Source organism: Microtus pennsylvanicus, chromosome 5 (assembly GCF_037038515.1).
Source record: "Microtus pennsylvanicus isolate mMicPen1 chromosome 5, mMicPen1.hap1, whole genome shotgun sequence".
NCBI classification, from domain to species: domain Eukaryota; kingdom Metazoa; phylum Chordata; class Mammalia; order Rodentia; family Cricetidae; genus Microtus; species Microtus pennsylvanicus.
In genome coordinates, this window is record NC_134583.1 from 136,895,575 (window position 1) to 136,910,416 (window position 14,842).

At 51.2% G+C, this 14,842-nt stretch overlaps 1 protein-coding gene across 2 annotated transcripts in view; it reads right to left on the bottom strand.

Annotated features, from left to right (window-relative positions):
* Hspa12a (heat shock protein family A (Hsp70) member 12A) overlaps positions 1 to 14,842 on the bottom strand; it is a 149,747-nt gene that overhangs the window by 13,822 nt on the left and 121,083 nt on the right. For both annotated transcript variants that reach the window (XM_075974542.1, XM_075974544.1), the window contains 3 exons: positions 14,478 to 14,664; positions 12,406 to 12,510; positions 11,571 to 11,687 (listed from right to left, as the gene is read on the bottom strand). In XM_075974542.1, coding sequence (XP_075830657.1) covers positions 11,571 to 11,687; positions 12,406 to 12,510; positions 14,478 to 14,664 — 409 coding nt within the window. The remainder of the gene's footprint in view (positions 1 to 11,570; positions 11,688 to 12,405; positions 12,511 to 14,477; positions 14,665 to 14,842) is intronic.

Genomic DNA, 14,842 nt, shown 5'->3' on the forward strand with positions numbered 1-14,842 from the left:
GCAAGCACTCGGGGGGCTACTGTCACTTGCCTGCTGGATGACATATGAGCAGTGGCTCCCAGAGGAAGCCTCCATGAAGTCCTTAATTTCCTGGAGTGAGGGTGGGCAGTCAGCTGACAGATGTTTTAACTAACGCCATTATTCTTTCAATAAAATTTACCGTATAATAGTTTTACTTTTGAGGTGGGGTTTCACGGATCCCAGGCTGATCTCAACCTTGCTGTGCATCAGGAACGGCCATGACTAAATCTTTCTGTGTCTACCTCGTGAGTGCTGCTCTGGGACTGTTACAAGTGTGTCACCATGACTGTTTTATGCGATGCTAGTGACTGAAGTTGGGTGCTCACGTGTGTGAGACAAACACGTCACCAACTGAGTCCACCCCAGCTCCTACATACTCTTAATATTACAACGATTACGCCCCCAGGTTCCCATCTGCAACTTCATCTGTTAATATCTGGGATCTCTCCTGGCTGGTAAGAGACAGAAGTGCTGCTGTTCCATGGTGTGTGACCTGTCCCAGTCACCTCCCTCCAGACCCTGGAGGTCCCAAGGGCACCCTAGTGCACACACTCAGAGAAATGAACTTGTAACCGGGTCCTTGGGTACCCCCAGAGCCCTGGGCCAGAGCAGGAGGTCTTCTTACAGAGGCTGTGCGTGGCACACGGGGCTTTCAGTCCTGTCACCTTGGGGGGCTGCTTTTCTGCTGTTTCCAAGGACGTCTGGAGACTGGTCTCCTAGCCACACCCACTTGGAGGAAGTCCCCCCCTCCCACCACCACTCTACACCAGAAATTCAGCAGACAGAAAGGTCTCCTAACGACACATACTCACAAGAAGAGCAGCTAGGAGCCAAGGGCAGAGGGGCTTAGGAGGCTCCATCAGTAAGCCAGGAGGAGAGGAGGAGGCTCAGGTTACCTGCTGGAAACCCAAGGGAGCCCCAGAGCCTTTTGTGTAACTCCTTCACTAACGGTAATGTCTCAGCTGCTGTTCTATTGCTGCGATAAGACCCCAGGGCTGTCTTAGTTACAGGGCTGCTACTGCTGTGACGGAAACACCATGACCAAAGCTACGTGGGGAGGAAAGGGTTTAATTGGCTTCCACTTCCACATCACAATTCATCATCAAAGGAAGCCAGGACAGGAGCTCAAATGGCAGAAACCTGGAGGCAAAAGCTGATGCAGCAGAGGCCATGGAGGGGTGTTGCTTGATCTTTTGACTGGCTCAACATGCTTTCTTATGGAACCCAGGGCCACCAGCCCAGGGGTGGCACCTCCCATCAATTAAGAAAATGCCCTCAGGTTTGCCTATAGCCTACACTTACTGAGGCATTTTCTCAAGTGAGGCTCCCTCTTCTCCCGTGACTCTAGCTTGTGACAAGTTGACATAAAGCTAGCCAGTACCATGACCAAGGCAGTTCATATTTAGAAAGAGTTTATTTTGGCTTATGGGTCCAGAGAGTTAGAGTTAACAACAGGAGAGCAAAGGAATAGTGGAAGAGGACAGCTTACATCTTGAACCACAAGCTCGAAACAGAGAGAACACACTGGAAATGACTCTAGGTCTTTTAACGGCAAAGGCCACCCACAGTAACATACTCCTTCCATCAAGGCCACACCTCCTAAACCTCAAAGAGTGCCACAACTGGGGACCAAGTGTTTAAACGCCCAGGACTATGAGGAACATTTAACATTCAAACCACCACAAACAGGAAGATTCCAAGACCCCAAGAGAAGGTGACCAGCTATTTTAGTTTGTCTAGGAGAGGAAGCATCCCATGGGACATGGGGCTTGTAGAGATAAACACAGTTGAGTCTTATTCACAGGTATCCAATGTCAGCCCAGGTGAGAACTTGAGTCCCTCAAACCAGACTCCTTAGATCACACCAACCGTTCATACCAACCGTCCAGCCTGGAGTGACCTAACATTACAGGGGAGAGGACTGGGCCAACCTTTTGACAAAGTTCCATTGTCCATTGGTTTTAGGCACCATCTCTTCACCTGCTGGGTGAAGTATCAGACAATGCATTGCCCATAGTTCTCTATGGAAATCACACTCCAAATAAATGTCATTAATAACATCTGAAATAGAGGCTACCAACCAGGTAGGATGATAGGCTTCACTCTATACATGCCATGTGCCTCTCTAATAATAATATTTTAGTAGCAGAAACACTTCAGGATTGGTTCCCAAATCCATACCTATGCTCTGCGCCAGTCACAGGGTATTTCTTCCCTACTGCCTAGCATCCCCAGCCACGGCCAACCACATAGGCAACAATAATGTTCATTGTTCTGGTTCATGGGGCAAATGGGTTAGGCTGCCACCACTTACTTGCGCGTGAAGGATTTTCCACTGCTCCCTGTCAAGCAATTACAAGTACTCCTGCCCCAGCTATTCCTCCCCAGATCAGATCGTACATCCCCAGCACACAGACAGATGAAATTAAGATGGCGTCAGACACATGAAGTGCCACAGGAATGGCAAATCTGCTGAACCTGAACCCTGGGGTCCCCAGAAGCAGAAATCCAAAGCAAGGTAGAGCAGAACCCCCTCCTAAAGGACAACTTGTGTGCTAAACAATCCTCTTCTGGGACTCCTTGGAGAACAGATGCCCAGAGGTAGCTTCTCTAGCAAGGGGTGAAAGGTAAGGAAACACTCAGTGTATAGACTTCCTGGGACTCTGGACTTCATAGCTTCTGAAATTCACACCAGAAGTGAAACCAAGGTAATAGGACCGAACCCTGGGATGGAGCCCAGGGACCAAGAAAAGAGTCAGGCAAACACCTTCCAGACTTTAAGGACACAAAACTATTCCCATGTCCCACTGGGTTGTCAACCTGCCAGTTGGAATTTGCCTCAGCTAGAATGTCAATGGGCCTGGACCATGGCCAGGAGGTACAGAGATGGGAAGGGAGAAATATCTGCACACAAGGCCTCATTTGTCCACTGACTATGACCCTGACATCCTAAGCAGGACCTCTGACTCAGATGGAAAATCTTTTGTGTGTATATGTGGTATGTGCATGTGTATGCATGCCTGTGTACCCTGTGTGTGCAATACACAGAGGCAAGAGGTCATCATGGGTGTCTTCCTCTGTGGGTCTCCACCTCTTCTTTTTGAGACAGGCTCTCTCAGTAAACCTGGAGTTTACCATTACACACAGGCTGGCTGGCTAGGAAGCTCCAGGGATTCCCCTGCCTCCATCCCATCCCTAGTAATGGGGCATATAAAGGCATATGCTGCCATGCCTGGATTTTACAATGGCTCTGGGGATTCAGACTTATGTCTTTATGCTTACACAATATGAGCCTTACCTCCTAAGCCAAATCCTCAACCCCAGGAAATCTTTATATGGAAAATCCAGTCAAGAGCATGAGTCCTGCCTAAGATGATACAGCTGGGGTGGGGAGAGTGTACATTGGTTAGTGTGTAGCTGGGTATTAGTAAGATGGTCCTGTCCTCTGGGAAGTTCTCAAAGCCTAAAACACACCTAGGGCCTAGGCAGATGGGTGCACAGTTAAGAGCACTTGCTGCTCTTGCAGGGGACCAGCACCCACAGCCGCTCTCAACCACCTGGAACTGCACCCCCCACCCCAGAAGATCATATGTCTCGTTCTGGTGCCCATGGGCACAGACCCACACATATACACACAATTAAAAAGTCTTCTTGCCGGGCGGTGGTGGCGCACGCCTTTAATCCCAGCACTTGGGAGGCAGAGGCAGGCGGATCTCTGTGAGTTCGAGACCAGCCTGGTCTACAAGAGCTAGTTCCAGGACAGGCTCCAAAACCACAAAGAAATCCTGTCTCGAAAAACCAAAATAAATAAATAAATAAATAAAAAGTCTTCTTAAAGATCAGACATAGGCCAGGTATGGTGGTGCACACCTTTAATCCTAGCACTAGGGAGGAAGAGGCAGGGGGACCTCTGAATTTGAAGCTAGCCTGGGTTACACAGGAAGTTCTAGGACATTCAAGGCTACATAACAGAGAGACTGTCTCAAAAAAAAAAAAACCCACCAAAATAACAACAACAAAAGACATACCCAGGCTGGTGGATTCTGTCCTAAACAGCAGAGGCCTTGTCCTCATAGAGGGGCTAGCTTTGGTTCCACAGCAATACCTGTGACCCATTTCCACAGGGTCTTCTTCTTTATTTTGAGAAGATGCAGAGAAAAGATAGAGGTGAAGGTGTGGCCCCTACTCCAGAAAGGAGGCAGCAACACAGAGGCAGAGCCTGGGCAGTGTCTGTCAGGTAAGCAGCGGTGGCTGAATGAGGACTGTCCCCTGCAGGCTCGTGTGCTGGAAAACTTCATCCTCACTTGGAGATGCTGTTTGAGAAAGCCACGGAGTCTTTGGGAGGTAGAACCTTGGTGGAGGAACTGGGTCACCAGAAGCGGGTTTTGGGTGTTTAGAGCTGGAGGAAGTGTGTCACTGAGGTGGGTTCCAGGTGTTCAGAGCTTCGCTCTTCTTCCAGTTTTGTCTTGCTGACTGTGTTTGCAGCTGAGGATGTGCCACCTCAGCTTCCTGGTCCTGAGCTCATGCCTCTACCTACTGCCAGGCCTCCCCACTGTGATGGCTCTCATCCCTCCAGATCAGTGAACTGAAACAAACTTTCTTTTATCTATAAGTTGCTTTTGGTTGTAGTATTTTATCAAAGCAACAGAAAAGTAACTGATATAGTAACTGTTCCACCCCTATCACATTATCCAAGAGACCAGGGAGCCTTGTTGCCAGCAGTAAACTCCTGTGGAGCCATGATGAAGGGCTGTAGGAAGTGCCGGGTCAAAGCAGTAGAGGAGAAATCAGTTGACTCTGTTCAAATGCTACCTTCCCAGAAGGATCTGAGGATCAACTCATGGGCCCCAAGAACAGGAGGAAACAGAAAAGAACTGCCTAGACCTTCAAACTCCTAGACAGCTTCATCTCTGGCAGGAGACCCTGCACTCAAATGCTCAGAGCCACTCCCATATCAGCCCCTTGGCCAGGAAGCTCTCAGGAGATCATTGACTCTGTCTGCCTGGAATGGGGCCAGCATTTCTCTATTTTTGTCTGCCTTTGGCGCTGGTATGTCGGGAGTCAGTATTCTTGTGTGAATTCTTCTCTGCTGGTAAGGCAGGCAAGCATAGGGGACAGTTTTGCCACCTGGGACTCCACTTGTTTTGAGCTGTGCATACACATCTCTTCTAATAATGCACTTGGCAGCCTAGATTACTCATCTGCACATACTATGCACACAGACACACACAGACACACACACATACACACACACACACACTCCTTAGAACAGTGCACCTAGCAACCTGTTAGCAACTGAGGACACCTGGCTGCACTGAGCTGCACACACACTGCTCTCTTAGAAATAGAATAAACTTTTCCTCTTCCTGAGGACCATCAAACTTAGATTCAACACAGTTGTTTATGTCTGGGCATGGCAAGTCAGAAGGCCAGGATGGCCTAAACTGGTTTGGGGTGTATGCACAACAGGCTAACTATGTCCTCAGAGTGAACTTGTACAGACAATCCTCTATTCACCATCTTACACCTGTGCATAATTGGGTGTGTATATGATTTTAGAAAACCAAATGTATTATGGGAAGGGACATACACCATAGAGAAACAGTTACAGAACTGAATCTGCCAATATAGTCGAGAACTACACAAACTACCCCCCTAATAATCAAAGGCATCTTACCGTGAGACCCCCATAAAAGGGGACCCCAGATAATAACCTGGGGCCCTGTGTATCTTCATTCATGCATACCACTGTCAATCTTAGCCCTATATGCCTTTCTAAATGCTTCAAATAAAGCATTCTTGGTGCTTCACAACTCTACGCATCCCTTTCTTTTCTTGAATGAGACGCCAAGAACTTGGAAACCAGTCCAACCCCTAACCACCAGTAACACTGGCACTGCTGCCAAGCAATGCCGTCTGTCTCTGACTATGTAGAGTTGGTACAGACACAGCCAGCCTCTGCAGCAAGGCACCACATCCCCTGAGGACAAGAGTGGGGTCTTCTTTCTCTACAGCAGGCATCAGCTGCTCAGAGGGCAGCCGCTGGTTGAATGATCCAACCACTCCTCCAGGCAGCCTCCTGCACTCTCCTGGTCCCTGGTCTCTGCTGAGCACTCTGCAAACAGAAGAGTGTGCACGTGTGCCAGCCTGCGGCAATCTGAAAACAGAAGAGTGTGCACGTGTGCCAGCCTGCAGCACTCTGCAAACAGAAGAGTGTGCACGTGTGCCAGCCTGCAGAACTCTGCAAACAGAAGAGTGTGCACGTGTGCCAGCCTGCAGCACTCTGCAAACAGAAGGGTGTGCACGTGTGCCAGCCTGCAGCACTCTGCAAACAGAAGAGTGTGCACGTGTGCCAGCCTGCAGCACTCTGCAAACAGAAGAGTGTGCACGTGTGCCAGCCTGCAGAACTCTGCAAACAGAAGAGTGTGCACGTGTGCCAGCCTGCAGAACTCTGCAAACAGAAGAGTGTGCACATGTGCCAGCCTGCAGCACTCTGCAAACAGAAGAGTGTGCACGTGTGCCAGCCTGCAGCACTCTGCAAACAGAAGAGTGTGCACGTGTGCCAGCCTGCAGCACTCTGCCCCGTTCACTCATCTGGGATCTAAAGCTGCCTAATGGAAGCTTAAATGTTAAAGCTTTCCTAAAATCCTAAGACCCATTCAGGAGGGAGGTGTAGGTGACAAAACCGCTCTCGGAGGAGCTCAAGGAAGCAACTCTTTACCCTGACCACTCAGCTCCTCAGCCCTTGCAACCTGCCAGGAAAATCTGCCAAGAAACTGTGTGGACAGGTGAGAAAAATAGCCGGGCCAGCTACGCGTTCTACCGGGCTGTCAGGAGGCTCCAGCCACCCCAGCTGGGCTTCGTGCACTTCAGTTTCTCCTGATAGGATTATTTTTCACTGCAGACTGTTCATGCAGGGAGGCAGTTACAGGCTGTGTCTCTGTATTAAATGAGGCCAACATACATGGGGGCGTCGTTTACTTAACAGGCCTCACACAACAGAGTTACATGCTTTTTTGCAAAATGCCTCTAAAAACTGGACGACTCCCTGTCCCTGATCTCCTGAGATTCAGTAGTGCAGTGCTCCGCTCCCCTGCCCCCGCTTCTGTTCAAGGTCTTTCCTGAAGACCTCGCCTGGCCCCTCTGCTGCCATCTTTGCACTGTCTGCTCTTCAAGGATCCGTAGCCGTCCTGAGTGTGTGAATCCTAAGAGATGGAGATTTGGCAGATTCTTTCACCCAGGACTGAGGCCAGGCAGACCCAGGGAGGGTCTCCAGATGAAGCAGATCTCTGTGCACGGCTCTGCAGCCCTTATGGGCCCTGACTCAGCAGAGGCTCTGGACCTGGTCCGGCCTAAAGGATGCTATGCTGAGACCACTGCAGCTCTGCTCTCTCTGGCAGGTGAATGTACCTGTACTCAGAAAATCTCCTGAAAGACTGAAGGATGCCCCCCATGCTTCCCACCCAAGCAGAATAGCACGCCAAGTTTTCTTACTATTCTGGGGGCACACAGTTCTGCTTCATTCTGAAGTCACTCCTGGGGGAGGGCTGGCAGGAAGCCACCACCATGGAGGAGGCAAACACCCATCTGAGGAAAGACGTTTCGTGGAGATGGATATGCTGAGAGCATCCTCAGAAGACACTGGGCTCAGAACTCGGGATTCGCTCGTGTCTGTATTAACCAGGGCTCTCTGGGGAAACAATACATGCTGGATACTCAGACACACAGCAAGAGATTTCTTATAAGGATCTGGTTCATGATTACAAAGCCTGACCAGTCCCAGGATCTCCAGCTGGAGACCCAGGAGATGTAGCTGAGTAGCTCCTGCCCAAAGGACACAGGTCCCAGAAGGGCTGATGTTTCCATCTGAATCCGAAGGAAAGAAAAGCAACAAACAGTCCCAGCTCACAGGCAGGTGGAAGGGATTTCTTCTCTCTTGGGGAAGGGTCAGCTCTTTGGCCTGTTCAGTCTTCAGTGGACTAGAGGAGGCCCATCCATGGTACACAGGTATCTGCTTTACGCCGAACAGCTAAATGAAGACACTCAAATACCCTCACAGGATCACCAAGAGCATCATTTAACCAAACATCTGGGAAAGCTCTGACCCAGTCAAGCTGACCCACAAAATTTTACCTTCGCAGGATTGGGCTGTAGTGGGTATTTGCTCTGCCCATGATCTTGACATGATAGAGGTGGTGTTTTTTTTTTGTCTGTCTACATGAACTCTTATAAGGAAGGGGGTGTCGCTCTCTCTTGGGTGGTGAAGACCGGGTCAGAGGGCGTGAAGCAGTGTGTGACTGGTTTCTGGCTTTCCAGGGGCTCAGTGACTGGACTTAGCATATCCTGTATTTGTGAGTGTATTTTCCCTGTTTATAGCTCAAGAAATCCTTGATACCCTTTATGTGGATTTTTCTTAACAAGTGGCGCCCAATGTGGGACTTGGACCCATGTTCTGGGATTAAGGGTCCCATGCTCTATCAACCACATCTAGCTGGGATGCAGTTTCTCTACTGACTGCTATGCTGTGGGACAATGGTCTTGTACCCTGTAAAGATTTATTACTGTATTGCTTTAATAAAATGCTGATTGGTCAGTAGTCAGGCAGGAAGTATAGGTGGGGAAACCAGAACAGAATTCTGGGAAGAGGAAAGAGTCAGTCTGCAGTTGTCACTCAGCCCAGAGGAAGCAAGATGAGAAGGCCTCACTGATAAAGGTACCAAGCTACATGGCTAACATAGACAAGAATTATGGGCTAATTTAAGATATAAGAATTGGATAATGGCCAATGAGTTTATAATTAAAGTAGGCCTCTGTGTGTTTCTTTGGGACTGAATGACTGCAGGACTGGGCAGGACAGAAGCCTCTGTCAACGCTGGTGACTTTTCCAGGCTGCCCTGCAGAGCAACTGTGGCTGTGGGGAGTTTTCGCATCCCCACGACACCTGTTCATGCCATCTGCACCCAGGTCTGCACCACATAACTCCCCATCATGCAGGTCCCATGGAACTGACAGGGACTGGGCCCTCAGCACTCAGGCTGTATAAAGAAGACAGAGGGGTGTGGAGGAGAGACACCAAGTGCTGCTCTCCCGTTCCTCCTGGACCTCTTCCTGAAGACACTGCAGAGCAACCATGCCCACATGCATCCTCTGACTTCCAAACTATGAGCTGCTGGGCCCCATGAGCAACCTGGGACCCTGACTCAGCTGGGTTGCTGCACTCAGTGCCTTCCAGAGCCTGCCACACAGGGGCTCTGATGTAAAGACCTCATGAAGGAGTGAGTGAGTGAGTGAGTGAGTGAGCCAAGGCTAGCCGAATGAGGTGGCCATCTTTAAACCCACCTGGTCCTGTGAACTGCTTGAAGAATCAAAGCAGAACTACAAAGGGTCAAAGCATAAGCTACCAAAGAGAGTTTGCACTGCCCTGGAAGACGGTCCCTGTGCCTCTGAACAAACCATGCGACATCTATCCCAAGCCTCCTGATCAGCCATGTACTGATGTCGCAGGGATGAGCCACCATGCCCGGCTTGTGGGGCCATTTTTATTCCACTGAAGCCAAGAATACCGTGCCTGTACCTCCCACTGTCTGATTCTCCCCTCAGACTCCACAGGGTGCAGCCCCGCCCCTTGTCCTCCCCATTCAGAGACTCTGCTCTGGGAGGAGCCTGTTCAGGGCTACACTGCCTAGCAACCTGACCAGCCACCACACCGCCTTCTTTTTCCAGTCTAAAAATAAGATCTGACCCCTTGATGGGTCACACGTTTGTTGCTGGAGTCTTCCTGTGGGCTGGGGAGTGTGAGCCAAGGCCGTGACCCTTGCCATGATGATACTCCTGGGAACAGCATGGGGGAACAGGGCGGGGGAACAGCGCGGGGCACAGAGCCATGGGTGTGAACGACCACGTCCTGGTGGTCCATCTCTGGATGGTCCCTGAAGGCTGAAGCCATGATGTTCAGGGCTTCTGTGAGGAGCTAGGAGGCATCTTAACCTCCTTCTTAACCAGACTGCCTCTTTCTGGAATGCCCCCCCTTCCTTCATCCCTATGAAAGCAGATCTATTTTTGGCAGCTCCATACACAGAGTCAGGTTCTCACACTGATGAAGAAGGAAGGGAGAGCAGAGGAAATGGTCCCGGAAAGGGGACAGTGCGGGGAGGGATAATCCACCCCGACCTTGTACAAACTGAGCTCTGCAAGCTGCGTCCGGAAGAGCCCTGAGCGCTGAGCAGAGCCTATGGGGGCCACTTTACCCTCTGCTGGGGCTTGAGGTGATTTGGTGACTCTCTCTTTTGGAAGGGAAGGCTTGTGTGCGCAGCTACTAACTTGACGTCAGAAGGGTGCCTCCTGGGAAAGGCGGGCACCATGCCGCTTGAGAGGTGTGATGGGGACATGGAGACATGAATGCATCCCTGTGCCTGTCCTGCCGGGATGAAGACTCGCAGGGCAGAGACTTGACTCGGGCTCAGCAAAAGTGGGCAGTTTGGTGTGACTAGCTGTCCCTCTCATGGAGGATTGCTGGGTACAAGTTGTCTGACTGTGACAGCAGGTTACTTTCCTCGATGCTAACACAAAACATCTAACAAAGGAAATCCCAGGAGGGCAGGGTTCATTTTGGCTCACGATTTGAGAGTAAAGTCCGCCACGGCAGAGAAGGCATGGTGGCAGGAGCGAGGGGTCTCATCGCACCATCAGCAAGCAAGGAGATGAACGCTGGTGCTGAGCTCCCTTCCTCCATTTTATTCAAGCTACAACTCCCGCCCCCAAGACGGCAACACCTGCAGCCAGGGTGAATCTTCACACCGCAATTATTCCCGGAAATTTCCACACAGACATGCCTAAAGTTTTGTCCCCTGGGTGATTCCGGATCCCATCAGGATCCATCAATATCAGCCGTCACGGAAACCATGAGCGTTTATCGCATTGATGGACACTTAACGGCTGGTCACCAGATACAGGCGATTCTCACCTCCGAGGTTGATCACGGAGCCACGCTGCTGCTCTCCAATGGGAGCCGGCCAGCACCCAGTGTGCCAGCCCCTCCGCCTTTCCGAGAGCCCACGTACAACTGTGTGACTCTGACAGGCAAGTGTACGGAAGACAATTCAACTCCCCGGCTGCAGATGGCCATTTTCAGCCTCCTGGCTAAGCTGAAATGCCTGGGCCCTGGCCAATATCCTTGCCTCTGTTCCTGTTTTATACAAATATTCTTGTTCCCAAGGCTTTTCCTGAAGTTTTTCACTTTCCTTCATCAACAGGAAATGTCTCTGAACCCCGGTTTGAAATCTAACCCCAGAAAATTTACACTGGAAACATGACCCAGACACATAAATCCAAGGAGAGAGAGAGAGAGAGAGAGAGAGAGAGAGAGAGAGAGAGAGAGAGAGAGAGAGAGATCCCTATTAGACTGACCCAAGAAGCACAAGAATGTTCTCGGTCCTGACCCTTCCCATCCTCCTAGGAAGCTGGCGAGTTCTGGGAGATACCCAAGCACCTCTGTGGGCATCCCAGCTCCCTTTTCTCGACCCGCCCCACCCCATCCCAGTGTCCCTCACCTGGTAGGCAGCTTCTCTCATGAACTGCTTGGCTGGCTGCTTCCAGATGGCAGGCACGGTGATGACCCATCTGACATCAGAGTTCTCAAAGTCCGACCCCGCCTGGTCACTCAGCTCCTAACACCAAGAAGAGTAAATGTGTAAATGTAGTGGGGGGGGCACTTCTGATTCCCCGGGTCTCACCTCCTGGGGCTCTGCAGAGCAGTCAGGAGGTTAGCAGGACTCCGGAAGAGTCTGTGTCTAGTGTCCCGCACACAGCAGGGTGAGCCTGGCTCTCTCATTTATCTCCTTCCTTGTCCCCAGCAACCTGAAAACGGCTGCCTCTGTGCACTTACCTGTTAGGAACATTTCATACAAATGGAATCGTGTGATGTGGCTTTTATACATTGTTTCTTTTATTTTGCAAGCTCAGAGGTTTCTCAGAGGTTATCCACACTGCAACAAGCACCAGTATTTCATTCCCTTTACACTTGAATAACATTAAAGTGAGCAGATAGACACACTCGGTTGTCCATCAGTTGATGGACATTTGAGTTCTTCTGCTTTTTAGTTATTATGAATAATGCTGCTATGAACTTTCATGAAACAGTTTTATGTGCGCATGTTTTCATTTCCCTTATGTGTGTGCCTAGGAGTGGGATTGCTGGGTGATGTCTGTGTTTAACTTTTTCAGGAACTTCCAAACTGGTTCCAAAATGCCGAACCATCTCCCCTCCTGGCCAGCAGTGCCGGAGGACACATTCTACTGCTCTGACCCCAGGGCCCACATCTTCTCCCTGCAGACGGCGGGTCCAGCAACCACAGGAGGTTCACTGCCACCACCCCTCAGCCTCACCTTCAGGGCCTGCTCCTTAAAGTACTGCAGGGCGTACGTGAAGATTTCAAGGGCTTTGACTTTCTTGCCATTTGCGGCTGTCAGGTCTGTGTCCATAGTGAGGTCCTGAAGGGAGAGAGAGAGACACGTGACAACGGAAAGGGTGAAGGAGAACCACACCTTTGGTTGGGGGAGCAGGGAGCAGGTGTTTGGAGACCAGCGGAATCCAGTCCCCTATGATAGAAAGGCAGATGCAATAGTGCGCCCCCAGAGGCACCTGTCAGTAATGCCACCTTACCTGCACCCCAGAGGCACCTGGCAGTAAGGCCGCCCTATTTTCTAAGAGCTCTGGCTGTTCTCTCCAGGCCCCACCTTCATTGCACCTCCTTCCTTCCCTTCCTTTCCCTCTCCCTTTGTTGGATCCTCAGGAGCAGGCATCTCTGGACAATTGCAGGACCCGGGAAGAACGGATGGGTCGCAGGTGCGACTTCCAGACACCAGTCCTCCCCCACACCCACCCAGGAGCCCTGTGATAGCAGCTTAAATCATGCCACCTCGCTGCCAAGCAGGAAGCTAGCACGCACGACTCTCTCCTTCCCCGGTGAGCTGCCAGCCAGGTCACTAAAATAGACGAGCTCCTATTTTAAGGCCGGTTCAGTCTAATCTGCTGAAAGCTAGGCATAGCTGCTGCCTCTCTGGCTCTGCCAGAGGCCAAAGCAGCTGTTGTCCATGGTCTTCGGGTAGAGGACGCTGTGCAGAGGCCACCAGATGGTGAGAGGTCACCAGAAAAAGGATAAACAGGGTCCCCGAGGGGGAGAGGTTGGGGCGAGAGTGGAAGGAGGACCCTGAACTAACCTGCTTAGTAGTGAATCTTGGACATCAGAGTGATGCAGGCAAAGATAACCAGGCTTTAGGTAGGGCCACTCGTTACTAATGGGTCCTTGTGGAACCTCTGGGTGCACCCTAAGCCACCTACTCACACTCACTGCTCCCGGCCAGCACCCACTTATTCTGGTGTCCAGCAAAGGCTCAGGGAGGCAGCTGAGCCCCGTGAAGCTACAGTTCACCCTGTAGCTTCCACTGCCCACTCCTGATAACCAGCGTGGAGTCCCACCTGGAGAAAAGGGGTGGGTCCTTTCTAGCCCAGGCAGGTCCACGGCCCAGAAATGCAACCTCACCTCACGTAAGCCTAGAGCTTTGGGAGGGCAAGATGGCAGTGGTGGCTTTCCCGCCACCTCTGTGCTGCCATCTGCAAATGCTGACGGAAGCTACCGTTTGCCTAGGAACGTTAGCTCCTCCTCTGGGAGACTCATGTAGGCCTACCACCTCAACCCTTATGTTCTCCCTGTGAGCAAGATGCTGTAACTGTCTGCATTTATAAAGGAAGTATAACGAGGTACAACAAAATCACGTGCCTCGGACTAAGTGTCTTGGAGGAACCAGGGATGAAACGGAAACCCAAGGTATGTGCCTCAGAGTCCGTGGTCTTCAGCTAGCTCCCACCTTTCCCATGAAGCTTTGCAGCAGGGATGCCTGTTGGACCTGGGCGTCTCACAGAACATTGGCCTGCCCGGGGTTCCAGAAGTGAGGCCACTGTCCTGGCGTTTGGGCCTCTAATAACTGGTCCACGTGTGCTTACCCTCTTGCTCCACACACAGACGGTGGCTTCTCCTCCGATGTTACTGGTCGTTCCTTCCAAACTGACCAGTTAATAGCCACAGTCCTGATCCACCTCCCCGTCTTGGGCCTTCAGGCATGAGCTGGTCTTAGTGGAAAGAGGGTCCCTGACCTCCCCAACCCCCCTTGGGCAGCAAGGTGGTAGCTCCCTACACCCATGTCACAGCTGCATCTTCTCTGGCCTCTCGGTTTTCTAAACAAAACAGCTAAATGCCCAGGAACACCTCCTGTCCCCTCCCCCACACCAGGAAGAACTGAGTTCACAGACATCTGAGGACGCGAGGCGCATTCACTCCAGGCTGGTTTCCAAGACCCAGGCAGACAGGCATTAACTTCCGTTTGGGGGAAACCTGGGGGACTCCAGTTGAAGATCCCGCACACAGAGGTCCCTTGCGCTCCTAGAGAGTCTGGCTCACCCCTGTGGTGTGGAGTTTCATCTTGAACTTCTCCAGGTACAGCCACTGCTTGGCCTCGTTGGGGTCCAGGTCGTGGTAGAAGTCCCTGGCGGCGTACCCAAAGCTGTGGAACTTCCTCTCTGGTGTCAGCAAGATAGTGGTCGGGGTCTTCTGGTTGGAAACGCCGGGGTCACCTCCCTCCCATCTCCTGTCACCAAGGGAAAGCAGAAGTTACGGGTGTTTTAGAACCCCAGTCCAGTCAGAATAGTGGAGCTGAATGCCTGCTCTGTGAATGTCTGTCACTGATGTGAGCGTAGGACCCACTCCATATCAGCTAATATCTTGACATGCCTCAGTCAGAATGAAAAGAGGCAAAAACCGTCTTC